The sequence below is a fragment of the Phyllopteryx taeniolatus genome, chromosome 17 (genome assembly GCF_024500385.1).
Source record: "Phyllopteryx taeniolatus isolate TA_2022b chromosome 17, UOR_Ptae_1.2, whole genome shotgun sequence".
NCBI classification, from domain to species: domain Eukaryota; kingdom Metazoa; phylum Chordata; class Actinopteri; order Syngnathiformes; family Syngnathidae; genus Phyllopteryx; species Phyllopteryx taeniolatus.
The window spans coordinates 16316898-16331231 of record NC_084518.1 but is presented as its reverse complement, the minus strand read 5'-3'; the positions used below and the strand labels follow the sequence as shown (position 1 = coordinate 16331231).

Below are 14334 nucleotides of genomic sequence, written 5' to 3'. Positions count from 1 at the left end.
GAGATCGTATCCGTCGGCCCTTAATGGAGCCTTTTAGGTCTTTGCTGCAATGGCCGCCGCTCGGGTGGAAAAGGAACCATCCCATTGCTACAGTAAGTGTGGTGTTGTTATTGTGAAACAGATATTTGCTCCAGTGTGAATGTGAATGTGTCGCTGTGAGATTACACATTGTGGTCATTAAAATCAACTCGATACTGTACAGTTGTACCGTGATTTTAGTGAAATGATCTGCCAATAGAACATGAAAATTTGACTTGGCATGATTTCGGCATAGGGTCAGTCTCCAAACCCCCATCAATGTCTTAAAGCAAGTGTATTTATACTACCTACAACTACTGAGTGAATTTCAGCCAGCATCAAAGGATTAGCTCTGAACCATATGTGGTGCAATAATTCAAAACAGCCAGGTACTGCACAGTGGTACCGTTGAAGTTCAAATGCCACCAACACTTTAACAATTTGGATTTGAACTCAAATCTCGATGAAAAACAAGACGCCCTCGCACAACCTCAATTCAGCCAACAAAAATGAGCTCCACATCATATCGTCGTTGTCGGGCAGAAACCTTGTATGCCCAAATATGGTCAATTACTTATTTTTTCCACAAATCAATACTACTGGTCTGTCCCCACGTCTTCTCTTGTTTTTAAGCATTATAACCAATTTGGATTGTAGAAAATAGCTTGAGAACAAATCTTTCAACTCTCTTGAACTTTCTGTGAATTGTGGTCAAATGTTGTTATTTTAAATAGGTTAGATATATTAGAATTATCCTGTTTTGTTAAAAAAAAAATGGATCGCTGTAATTCTTTGGTGCAGAAGGAACAGGTCAGCCACAAAGGTCAGTTACGTACAGATTAATTTCCGCCTATTCCATTACTTAGTCAGCTCATCCATTTATTTATGACCTTTAAAAAGGAATTGGGGAAGATGATGTACCACAGTGGTTTGCTTTAGTGGCGATATCTTAACATTAGCAATTGAACATGATTTTGCGGCGGCATCGTGTTGATGATAATGCTCAATGGCACATGACAGCAATATAAGGTACTACACCAACTTGTATGAAGCGGTGTTTGGTACATCAAACAAGACGCTGTTTTTGTTTTGGTATGTTTACCTATGATGTTAAAAGAAAAAAACCACACATTTTGTTGAAAAACATGACATCATCAGTACACTTCACTTCAGCCAGCATCAAAAGATTATCTCTCCGTCATATGTGTTGCAATAATTAAAAAGGACCAGGTACTGTAGAATGAGTGGTTGGAGTTTAAACCACATTCAGTTGACCTTAATGTAGGGCAAAGCAAGCAAAGATTAATAACAAATCCGACTATGGTAAAACATCAGTGAAAAAAAACAACTCTACTGCCAAGTGTGACCAGTTTTGTTGAACCGCTTTTATTGCAGCCCGCCCGCCTCCATCTGGATGTTATTTACCAGGCATTCAATAATACATTATTCAACCAATTCATTCCCAAGAAAGCGGCACCTGCATAGTTTTTCCTTTTTTCCCTGATTAATCGTCATGCATTTGCAAACAGCTCCCAAGATCACACACTTTTAAAAATAGATTTGCGTATACATGCCGCCAGTGTGAAGTTATTCTCGGACACTCAAGAGTATACATCACGCCTTTGATGCGCCTTCTTGTCGTCGCTTGAAAGGAGGAAACAAATATGTGAAATTGTGAGAGGGGGCGGACATTTTTTTAAGTTGAAAGTCGGCTGCCAACACGCGGTCAATAGCGACCGCTGGTCAAATCCAAATGGCATTATTTGGATCTCATTAAGGTCAATCACAGTCATTGTTACTGACTCTAAGTTGCGCTTATGTTTGAGGTCGTCACTTCATGCCAATAACATAATATTGAGAGTGTAAATTCATGATTTTACAAGAATGTTTTTTTTCGATAATTAAATTATGATTTTATTATTTTTATTTTTTTAATAAAATGCATTTCTAAAATGTAGAGAACATAGTTGTATTTTTACAAGAAATAAAGGCTTACCTTTTTTAGAAAAAATATGTAATTTTACATGAATACTGTAACTCAGAGAATATTGTTTTCTGAGAAAAACGGTCGTAATTATGAGAGGATGAATCAGTGATTTATTTTACAGGAAACAAAGCTCTAAAATGAAGATAGTATCATTGTATGTTTCCAATAAAAACAAAAACAAAAACAAAAAAGGTATAAGGTAAAACGTCATAATTCTATGAGGATACAATTGTAATTTTGTGAGAATAACACAAAATCAAGAGAAAAACCACCAAAAAAAACATCCAGAATTATAAAAGGATTAAGAAGTGGTATTGCAGGAAAAAAAACAAAATTTTAATAAAATAAAGTTGTGATTTCTCAAGAATATTTTTTTTGTTTGTTTTTGGGGTTTTTTTGGGGGCGGGGGTAAATAATGGCTTTATGTCTTACATTTCATGTAAAATTAAAAGACTATAGTGATACATTTGAAAGGAAAACAAGGTGTAATTTTACATGAATAAAGTTGGAATATTGCCGGAATAAAATAAGGCAAATAGAGCTTTACCAAAAGAAATAATTTTAAGAAAATGAATTTGGGATTTTACTGGAATTTATTTTTTAATTTACAAAAGCTTTACAAGAATCATGTGAAATTAAAGGTATACAATCATACATTTGAAAGGAAACTGGTTTAATTTTACAAAAATAAAGTTGTAATATTTCCTTTGACAACAAATTCATAGTAATACCAAAAAATAAATAAAACATTTTTGACAAAAAAAAAAAAGAATAATCTGTGGGGGAAATTCAATTATTTTTTCCCCCACTTTATTCTCGCGGTTTTTTTTTACATTTGTATTGAGACATTTCGACCAGATGACAAATGATTAGAAATCCCAACACACACACACACACAGTTTATCAGGGTGCTACACAACCAGCGCCGTGCACCTGCAATTATTAGACTGCTGCTAACAGGTTAATTGATCTCGTTATCTCCGGGGAAAAAAGCGCCACTTCCATAACAAGGTAATCAGCCCGCCTTCTGCTGCTGTTTGTTTGTTTGTGTTGATTGTGCGATGAAGTGTATGCGTGTGTTTGTGCAGGGCAACAAAGCAGATGGCCTTAATGTCTTTAACTCCGACATGGCAGGTTTTTACGCACGTGGTTAAAGCGATCGCGTTTCGCTGTGCGCTTTAACGGCGCAAGCTGGAAGCCATAAAATGACACGTACGAACGTAAATACCAAACGCAAAAAAAAGTTCACATCGTTTCGGAATTCAAACCACCACCATACTGTTTCCGTAGACCAGTAGAACAACGGTGGCCCTCAAGGCTCCAAAAGGCTTCTGGACTGGATGACGGATGGCTTTATTTATCATACTGGTAAAATCACAGTCGTCGTTCGCTTCAAATTAAACCTTTTTCATGTCTGTTCATTCTATTGTCGTAAATTTCATGATCGTCCCGACTTTATTATCGTGAAATTACGTTTGTTCCTGTAATGGTTGTGTTATTATTGTTGTAAAATTACCTCTGTATTCTTGTAAAATCAGAATTAATGTTCTCCAAAATTACGCTTGTTTTGCCTGTAACACAATTTTATCATGTCAATTTATTGTCGTAAAAGTAAAAAAAAACATTTCTTGTAAAAATTGTGCCATTATTGTTGGAAAGTATCAACTTTAACTTGTCTTAATACAACAACATAATTCTCTCAACATTTCTAGTGTCCTCTTCATTTTATGTTATGCTTGTAAAATACCTTAAAAATAAAAAAAATTCTTGTAAAAAGTCTGCCATTATTGTCAAAAAATAACAACTTTAACTTTTCGTAACAATACAACGTTGTTCTTTCAAAAGTACAACTGTGTCCTCTTCATTTTATGTTATGCTTAAAAAAAAGACAAAATCCCAACTTCATCCTTTTAAAGATGTTTTAAAACCAAAACTTCATTTCCTCTTAATATTAAAACCTCACTCTCGTAAAAATGATGACTTTTTTCTCATACAATGACTTTTTTCCCCTGTAAAAATCATGCCATTAATGTCAGAAAACAACAACTTTAAATGCTGTTAATACTTTTTTTTAATGCTATGCTCCTAAAATAGCTTGAAAAAAATAAAATCACAACATCATCCTCCAAAAAAGTTAAGACTTGTTTCCCTGTCAATATCACTTCATCAATAGCTTTAAATCTAATATTTTCTCTTCATATTAGAACTTCACTATCAAAGAAATGTTGTCGAAAAAATTGCAACCTTTTCAAAAACCTTATTGTTGTAAAATAAAAATGTTGTTGTTGTAAAATTATTATTCTATTCTATTATTATTCTCTAAATTATTATAACATTATATTATATTAAATTTAGTCAGCATTATTATCTTTTGTATACACAGATGACACACTTTATCAAAAAAACAACAACACTTCTTTCCTCATAAAATTAAAATCAAAGTAAAATTCCAAATTTTTTCTCATATAATCCAGACTTTATCCCATTAAAATGACCACTTAATTCTCTTAATATTTCAACCTTATTCTCAAAATATGACCACCTTTTCCCGGTAAACATACAACTATGTTCTCTTATTTTCACTTTACGCTCTTAAAATAAACACTTAATTCTCAATAACAGAAAACAGCGCACACAGTACGTGATTCATAGTAAGCAAGCAAGCAAGCAAATTCAACCAATGATTATTATTTTTTTGTTTAATAAAAAAACAACATGGCTTTCATGTCACCATGGCTTTGAACACACTGACAACATCCTGCTTGGAAGTTATGTGAGATCACCTCTTAAGTGTTGTCACCACAAAACAATTAATTCACCAATTAATGAGCTGTCAGGTTTGCAGCGGCGCGCGGCAAACAGGTGGCGAGGCTGGATGCGGGCCAGCCGCCTAATAGAGATCGCTTGTCTCAGGCGTGACAGCTGGCGACGTTAGTGCGAAGACGGCGGCATCGTTGTCGCAAATGTGCTACGTTTGGGTACAACGGGAGCCTTTAAATACGTGTAAATGAAGAAACAGGTGTTTTAAAAAGATGAGCAGAAGGAGCAGATTGCTAAAAAAAAAAATAAATAAATAAAAAATAGCATTATTTCTAATGTTCACGTAAGCATAACTTAAATCTGCCATTCAAATGTTTGGGTAAGATCAGAGGCCTTTAAATACACGTAAAAATGTTCTATACAAAGATATTTAAAAAAATAATCATTTTCAATACATTTTTTAAACAGCATTACTTCTAATGTTTATCGCGAAAAGTAAATTTCTTCTCCTCTAAAGTGTGTTATTTCTAATGTTCGAGTATGTATTCTAACCTGCCTTTCAAAGTCAACGATGCTGGTTTGTGTGGGCAACATTCTGGGTCTTAAAATCCTATATTACTACTAATACTACTTGAAATACTCTTTAGGGGGAGTAAGCTGTCGAAAAATTGTGTGATTTCTAATGCTCATGTATGCACAGGAACTTACGTCTGCCGTTGAAATGTTTGGGTCGCATCGTGTACCTTAAAATACACATAAAAATGTGCTACAAAAATAAGTACACGTGGAATAAATTGCTTACAAATGAATGATTTCTAATGTTCATGTATGCACATTCAACGTCAGCACTGTGCTATGCATGAGTAACATTAAATGTATTCCCAAAAGATGAGCAACAGCAGTAAACAGCGAACACTGAGCCTGATTTCTAATGTTCATGTCCATTCAAAGTCAGCAATATGCTACGTTTGGGAAAAACCTTGGGCCTTTAAATAGACATACAGTGAGAAACATGCGCCACAAAAAGATGAGCAAGAGGAGTAAATTGCTAGCAATGAGCGTGATTTCTAATGTTCATGTATGCACCGAAAGTTTTTCAAAGTCAGCAATGTGGTACGTTTGGGAAAAATCACATGGCTTTAAATACATTGGGGAAATGCGCAAAAGGGAGTAAATAATAATGTTATTTCTAATGTTTATGTCCGCTTACCACTAAGATACCCTCCTTTCCGCCCTCCCTGCTGCGTTCGAAGAATTCATTTTCACCACTGGAGCTCAGACAAGTTTTGCGAGGCTCCGTCGTAAATCTCGCCAAAGAGGAGGAAGAAGAAGAGGAAGAGGAGGAGTGATTTCATTAAGCGGAGCGACCATAAAGATCACCCTGACATCCCGAGACCTTATCAAAGTCGTAAAAATGAAATGAGGCTTTGTTCAAAGCCTGCTCCACCTTGTTGTGCCTTGTGTCGACAAGAGAAAAATTGACAAAATGAACTAGCGGCTCGCACCGGAGCTAATGTAGCACACGGACTCAGCTTTACTCGGTGCTCTTTCTTTACAAATATGACAAGCAGATGGACTTGAATACACCAAACCAGTCGTAAGTGATCTAAATTAACGTCCCGTTAAAAAAAGTTGCTCGATATAAAGAAATATAGATGAAAGAGGAGGGTTAAATCTTTCTTTTGGTGGGTTCCACTATTCGACAGCTACAGTATAGAACCCAATTTTCTGTAGGCCTTCAAAAATCTGTCAAAATAGTCAAAAATGGCTCTCCCAATTTCTGAAAAACGGCCGGCATTAAATGAGTTAATAACACAACTTTTTTTCCCGTAAAATCAAAATCAATTCGGTATTTTCTTTTCAAAATAACTTTATTCTCAACTGCCTTAAAACTTTTCTCGTGAATGTATAACTAACCATGTTGTCACAAAATATTCGCTTGACACAAAAAAGACAACTTTTTTCGTAAATGACAACTTTTTCCTTGTAAAATCACACCTTTGTTGTGAAATTGTGACTTTTCTCGCTACATTTTGCCTTTATCCTGAAAAGATTTTCTCACTTTTTGTGGATGTGCAAAAGCGCTCGCTCACACAAATTGTCAGAATTAGACAGGGAACTAAAGATTTGAAGTGGTCGTTTAGTTTCAAACTTGATGGGTGGAACCCCCAGCTCGTTGAAGACCGACCGGTCTGCCAAATTGGTAAACGCGCTCACGAAAGTCGAGATACGCCAGCTTTTGTGCGACGTCTACGAAAATAGAGTCCTCTGAGCTCAAACCACGCCACCTTGCTCGGATGAATCAGCATTTGCGATATAAATGATTCATACGTAGCTTCCCCCCCCCCCCCCACGCAAGTGCTGCACAGCGGGTGACATTTCAAGAGAATGCGTTGAAATGTCACAATATCTGCATGGTGAAAAAGAGCGTCTTCCTGCAAAAGTGGGCCAGCGTGATTTATGCCATCCCTGCCACGTGACGCAAACAAGTTAGAGGTAGAAAGGGAATACAAAGAGCTGCGAAACCGGGAAACTCAACATGCACAAAGTGTAGCAGCAGCAGCGGCGGCGGCGACAGGAGGATGTGGCTCGGCATTCAAACAGCCGCCGAGGTAATTAGTCCCACAAGGGAAATCGGCAAATTCCGAAATGTCTGTTTTGGCCTCATATGACAGGACAGGCTTGGAAAAAAAATGAAGTCAGCCGTTTGGTTTCATTATGATGATGCCACACACGTTATTAGCGAGCTATTAACATTAGCGACACCTGCACAAGATAATGAAAGCCACTACGAGAGCTGCGGCCCCCCACCCCAAAAAAAAAAATCTGTTTATACAAAAAGATAATAATGCTGACTTGGCGGGATACACTTTCATATTTTAATGTTGGCTCGGTGTGTTCCCGTTAAATACATGTTGGAAATGAGCCCATGACATTGTAAAAATCATGCAAATGTCAGAAAACAAAAATTCAAAAATATTTTTAAATAAATATTTTTGGGGAAAATCATGACTATATGATTTAAAATCTTAAATAACAACAATAATGATAACAATCCACAGTAACATTAAACATTTGGATTTTAAAAAAAAAACAGTGTTTCCATATCTGTGATATCAGTATTTGTGAATGAATCGATTCACAGATTTTTATGGGGACCCTTCCCTCCTTTATTCACTGAAAAAGTCACCTATTCACTGTTTGTGTGTTTAAGCCAAATGCCTGTCTAATGTGAAAAGTATTGCTCGGCCCCATCTTGCTAGATAGAGCTAAACAGGAACTATGTTTAAGTGAGCGGCGGAGCATCATTTAGTCAGGTCGCAGCCCTGTCTAAAAGAAAAGTGGTGCTTTGCCTCCCTCTTGTGGCAGCTAAAGTCAGTTACAAATGGTTTTTAGGGGGGGCTGTCATCTAGTTCATCATCTAGTTCACTGGTTATAGTTTACAACTAACCAAAATCCCAACTCTACTATGAAGAAATGATTTTTCATGTAAAAATTAAGGGCGACTTGGCCTTCTGAAAAATGTTTTTCTGTTTAAACATATTGGGTATCCTTAACATATAACATTGAGTAAGGGGGGAAAAAAACATTGTCTTGGCACACCCCGCAGTAGAGGGAAGTGGCGTAAGCAATAGCTAATTTGTGTCAACATGAATACACCTTTGCGTTGGCCTTAATTAGAGAAACAAGGCAGCTGGAGAAAGTATACAGAAAATTCATTCGGGTGTCACAGTGTGTTTCTGGGGCTCGTCCGTGCAACCAACAACACTGCAGCTCTGCTTAGCTTTTTGACTTTGACGTAGTCGTGCTTCGGTGTACAAGCTACAATATAAACAGCTTGCTTTCCGTATTACTGGTATTAAATATTTGGAGATGTTGATGAACATGCCAAAAGTGAATCACTGGGAAATAAAAGTAATGCAAGCGAAGTGACACAAAACTGTCGTCTCCGAGTTTCACCTCCAGGGCATTATTTATTGTCGTCTTTTGTGCTTGTGTGCGTGTGTGTGTGTGTGCTTGTTATAAATTCGCACGCTGTTGCCTGTTGACGTCTGTCAAAGAGACACCTGTTTCCTGTCGGGATTCACGCGACTCGCGGCAAATCTTACCAGGCAGGTGTTTGTTGCGAGGAAAAACGAGAGCAATTAGCGCCCGGGAAACAAAAAAATAAATCAATAAAAGTCACCTGACAAAGGCTAAAATGATGGCTTTCATAAGCACATGCACACAATTGTGCTGTTCACTGTCAATGCAGTAAAAGAAACGGGAAACTGGTGAAACTCGACAAATAAAAGTCGACAGATGAGTTTGACGGAAGGAAAAAAAAGAAGCAGACATTGCAAAAAAGGAATGCACAACAGAGGAGATCTGATTTCCCATGAGAATTTGTGCTCAGAATATTAATAAAGTGACCCAAATAAGGCACAATTAACTCCATAAGTACAGGTTAGAATGACTTTGAGGTAGTTCACTATCGACCACTTTTGTCGAGACATTTTGTGAGCAATCATACAAAAAAGTACGTTTCGTTTTTCGTAAGAAATCAGACTAAATCCCAGCTTCAGTGACCAATTTAGATGAGACACAGTGGGAAATCACACAAAAACTATAGAATGACAATTTTGAATGACTTGTCTATAAATATGGTGAGCAATTTTCGTGTGAAATTGTACAAAAAGTATGCAATTAACAGTTGTTTAAAAATTCTTGTGAGAAACAGCTTGAACGACTTCCGGTCATCACTGTGGACAGAACCAGAACCAAACATCATTTGCCCTGAATCCTAAACTTAGACAACAATCGACTAGATCCGAGGAACTGTTGTGTACTTCACCTTGGAACACCTTTCAGGTGAGAAATGTGAGTTTTTCCAGCTCATCAAACATCTGCTCCATTTTATGAAGGTCGTTTTGTATTCACGCCCAGCAATATAAAAAGGCGAAGTGAACGTCGCGGCACAAGTGAGATGAAGCAAAATAATAGAGCGCTGAGGTGTCGCCAGGTGCAAAACTGCTGTTTGATTTAAACACAACGCGTGTACTCACTTTGATCGATGCTCCTGGCCGCCTCGACCCTGTCCTGCAAACAGAGCACACGCACGCACGCACGCATGCACGCACACACACACACACACACAACAGGGTTTGTTATTACAGAGGCAAGAGGCTAACAACTTGTGCCCCCCCCCCCCCTGCCCCCCAAAATGGTGACACGGTGCCAGGAGGTGGACAAGCTGGAAGACAAAGACCGCATCGCGTCACTTTGCTTACTGTTAATTGGACTGTTGACATATGGGCCACCCCTGTTTGCCCACGTATCAAACAGTGGACTTCCCAAAACGCCTCCAAAGTGCCGGGAAATAAACAGCCTCACGTACGCCGTCTGACAGGTTTGCCAAAAGAGAATAAATCAATCATGGACTATTTTCACCGAGCTAATCTATCTCCATCCCGTGGCGGTTCCCCCGGTGGCGTTTACTCCAAACGTCGTCCGAACGTCGCTTATCTAATTCGTCTGGGCTCCGACGGGCTTCTTAATGAGCTGAGTGAAAAGGAGCCAAAGGAGGAGCGGCGTTGAGTATAAATATCTCGCCGAGCATCAACAGATCAATGCGCAGCGCGACAGAATACATCTGTTTAATAATCGATGCAACATTTGAGCCACTGAGAATTAGAATGGGCTAACATTTCTTTCTTTTAAAGCTCAAAAATGAAAAAAGAAATTACTGATGGAAAAGGTTTACTTCCAATTTTGACCTTTAGGGGGCAATCCATTTTTGCACTCAGCACTTTTCCTAATTCATCAGCGCAAGACGAAGCCAACTCCCATTTCCAAGATGGCCTCGCATATGAAAACAGACTTCCCCTCCCACAAAAACATCCCAGAATTCGTCGTGGAGATCATTAAATGGGCCGCAGTTCCTACTTCCAGTTCTGCAGTTTGCTTAGTAGGACTCTCAGGTGGTAAAACGAGAGGCTTTTGGGAAACAAAAAACTTGGATTGACGTCGTCCGTGGCTAGTTTAGTACGTTGACACTGCTACGTTAGCTTCTCGTGGTCCAATTCAAAGTCAGCTGAGTGTTTAAATAGATAGCAGGTCACAGTCACAAGCACCTCCAAGTGCACCTCAAGTGCACTGTGGGAAAATTTAAACGCGGGATGCAAAATGAGCAGCGGGGAGGTGGGATCTTCTGAAAAGGAGAACCGCCGCATCGGCACCTGCCGCTTGAACGGACCCTGCCCTCCCCGCTTTTTTTCCCCAGCCGACAACGCCACGCCATTTTAACACAGCAATCATCCGGAGGGCAACGCTCGGTTGGCCTCAATTTCTCTCCAGGTGAGAGCTCATCAAGCGACGCGCGACGGTTAGTTCGGGAATAAACGTGCGAGGCGTGAGGAGGAGCCCAAACGAGGGTACTGGCCTGGCTTTTCTATTGAATAATTGTAACGGATACAAATCGCATCTTACGGAAAAGTCGGATCAAAATATTTGATTACCATAAACACAAAAATGTATCGTTTATAAGTTTACTTTGTGTTTAGTTTTAGTTGGGTCACGCATAAACTCCAAACGTTTGCAGATTTGGAACTCTTTAAAAAGTAGACTGCTAACAAAAGGCCCGAAAACATGGTGGGCTACAATTTATACGGAATATGCAGGATATTTGTATTTTTTTTTGTCCGCCTGAGTCTTGGACAGAACGATTTTCTGATTTCTATAGACAAAAACCGAAATGTCCATCATCATACAGTCATTCTCTGTAATCCAAGAAGCCGTCTGCCAGCAAACAGACAAACGAAAAACATGGTTGTTTACATTTTTTTTTTTTTTTTTTTTTTTTTTACAAATTTACTATTTTTAAGTTTGGTCATTTTTTTGCCCATTTGAGTCACAGAAAGATGAGACAAGTTTTTCAACTAGTTATAAGATTTTGTTGTTGTTGTTTTTTGTTTTGGTTATTTGAGTAAAATATTGAGCTGTTTTCCACCCGGCGGCACGGTGGCCGACTGGTTAGAGCGTCAGCCTCACAGTTCTGAGGTGCGGGGTTCAATCCCTGTCCCCGCCTGTGTGGAGTTTGCATGTTCTCCCCGTGCCTGTGTGGGTTTTCTCCGGGCACTCCGGTTTCCTCCCACATCCCAAAAACATGCATTCATTGGAGACGCTAAATTGCCCGTAGGCATGACTGTGAGTGCGAATGGTTGTTTGTTTCTATGTGCCCTGCGATTGGCTGGCAACCAGTTCAGGGTGTACCCCGCCTCCTGCCCGATGACAGCTGGGATAGGCTCCAGCACCCCCGCGACCCTAGTGAGGAGAAGCGGCTCAGAAAATGGATGGATGGATGTTTTCCACCCCTCAAAAACCAAAATGGAATGGTCAGTAGTCTTGCGTCATTCTCTGTGAATCAGAAACAAACAGACCGACTAAAAACCTGGTGGTCTACAATTTTTCACAAGTTACGAGGAAGTTTTGGGCCATTTGAGTCATGGCTGGAACCGTTTACCACACCCCTGGAAACAAAAATGGAATGGTCTGTCGCCTTGCGGTCATTCTCCAAGAACCTAAAAATGGTCTCCTAAGAAACAGACCAATGAAAAACATGGATGGACAGGATTTTTAATTGTTTTTTTTTTGGGGGGGGGGGGGGGGGCAGATTAAACCGTTTTCAGCAGCCCCAGAAACAAAAATGGAACAGTCAGTTATCTTGAATTTTTTTCTGAACCAGAAAGCAGTCTGCCAACATATGGACAGAAAACCTGCAAAAATACCTCTGCAGCAATACTGATTAACACATTTATTAGACCACCTGCCATTAAAACTAGAAAAGACCATCCAGTCTCATCAAGTGCCTCAATGCTGACTCTTTCAATTCCCGTAAAACCTTCCGGCAGATAAACGCGGTGTAAAAACAGAAATTATTAAGTAAAATCAAGGTGCTACAGAGGTCAGAGCTCTTTGATCAAAGCGTGTCCGGCGCATTTCACGCTCATAAAACGGCGCTTTGCTTTGCTTTGCTGCGAGCGCATATGACAAACATCGCCCTTGTCAGAAATGTAAAAAAAATAATCTATCGTTTCCTTACCAGACAACCAAGTCCATTCTCATTCCTCACATTCAGTTTTATGATATTAGCTTGAGAGTTCTAACAGGTTTAATATACGACCTGTTGTAAATTGAGTGTTCAAGATTATCATAGTGGTGAGGAAAAAGCTCTATTCCGGGACTACGGCCCAGGATCCTCCTTCCAAACACACTTATACTTTATCAATATATATTTTTTTACATTTATATAACAGCGTTGGTGTGGTTTCATAATTTCCAACTTCATCTCTTTAAAGACCGTGTAAAGTGAACCCAGCGATGACTTTTCCAGATCTGTTGGGGCGTGGCTCAAACGGGGCTCAGTGACGCACATGAGTCCCCCCCCCCCCCACTATATCATAACTGAGCACCTTCGTTCGCATCAGCGCTTATCTGGCACAATTGTGATGTGCAGTTAGCTAGCTAGCTATGCCTGCAGCCCGAAAAGACAGCTTTCGCATAGTCAGCTGGCTTTAGAGCGCCTTGTTTTCACGGCGTGAAAAAGCCCCACGACGGCCCGGTTGGAAATATACCAGCCTCCGGAGTCTTTAAGCGGATATATTTTCACATCTCAAATGTATAGTTATGTGTACGCATAAGAATGATGCTAGACAAAGTAACATCCATATTTCCAGGACGAGTAGTGGAATTTGATTGACAGTTGTTGCAGGATTGTTAGCAACACTCTGTGGTGTGTCAGATTTAGAAGACATTTATATTCACTTTAAAAGGCCTTTAAAACTTAACAATTAATGGGTATGTTATGCTAATGACAAGATCTGATTTTAGATCAGAACTTTAAACGGTAAAAGAAGCAAGAAAGAATGTTTTTTTTCAAATTATTATTGGTGGCCAAAAATGAGCAATAACAAGCTGAAAGGGTTTGAAAATCCAACGAGGCCTGAGGGTTAAACAAATAATGTTGATGTGTTGTTATTTACCATGGATGGCGCTTCCAAGGATGTCTGCGGGATGCTAGCTGTGTCCACGTCGCCTCTCTTGTGCCCTGCGGCCTGGCTGCAGGTCGACAGGGCGGCCAGAACCGCAACCCAAACAGCGAGGCTGCCCATCGGCGGCTTCCCTGTGAAGACCAACGCGAGAACGTTTTGAATATTCGATTGATAGCTGCATGTACTTTCAGGATTTATGTGCCAACAAAAATGGTGCCATTGAACCAGCAAACACTTTAAACAAAGTATTCTAACTTTTGACTCGTTTGCGGGTAAAAATAACAACCACTTCATTGTCCGCTGTCCTAAACTGTTTCCTTGAAGGTGGTGTACTGACCAGAAAAGGGAGGATTTTTTGGGGGGGTGGGGGGTCGTAGAATGGATGTATCTTAACGACTCAACAGCACCTCTGCTGGTGGCAGCCAAGTAGCGCACTTGTTTCATCTCAAGACATGATTAATCAACGCAGAATCCTTCGTTATCACTGATCGTCTGAGTCAATCCGTAAATCCATTACCACCCCAATGCCTGCGGTTAATG

The 14334-nt window shown here is 39.5% G+C and overlaps 1 protein-coding gene across 3 annotated transcripts in view; it reads right to left on the bottom strand.

The window, feature by feature from the left end:
• fstl4 (follistatin-like 4) overlaps positions 1-14334 on the bottom strand; it is a 161112-nt gene that overhangs the window by 89947 nt on the left and 56831 nt on the right. For all 3 annotated transcript variants that reach the window (XM_061752799.1, XM_061752800.1, XM_061752801.1), the window contains 2 exons: positions 13786-13925; positions 9811-9844 (listed from right to left, as the gene is read on the bottom strand). In XM_061752799.1, coding sequence (XP_061608783.1) covers positions 9811-9844; positions 13786-13925 — 174 coding nt within the window. The remainder of the gene's footprint in view (positions 1-9810; positions 9845-13785; positions 13926-14334) is intronic.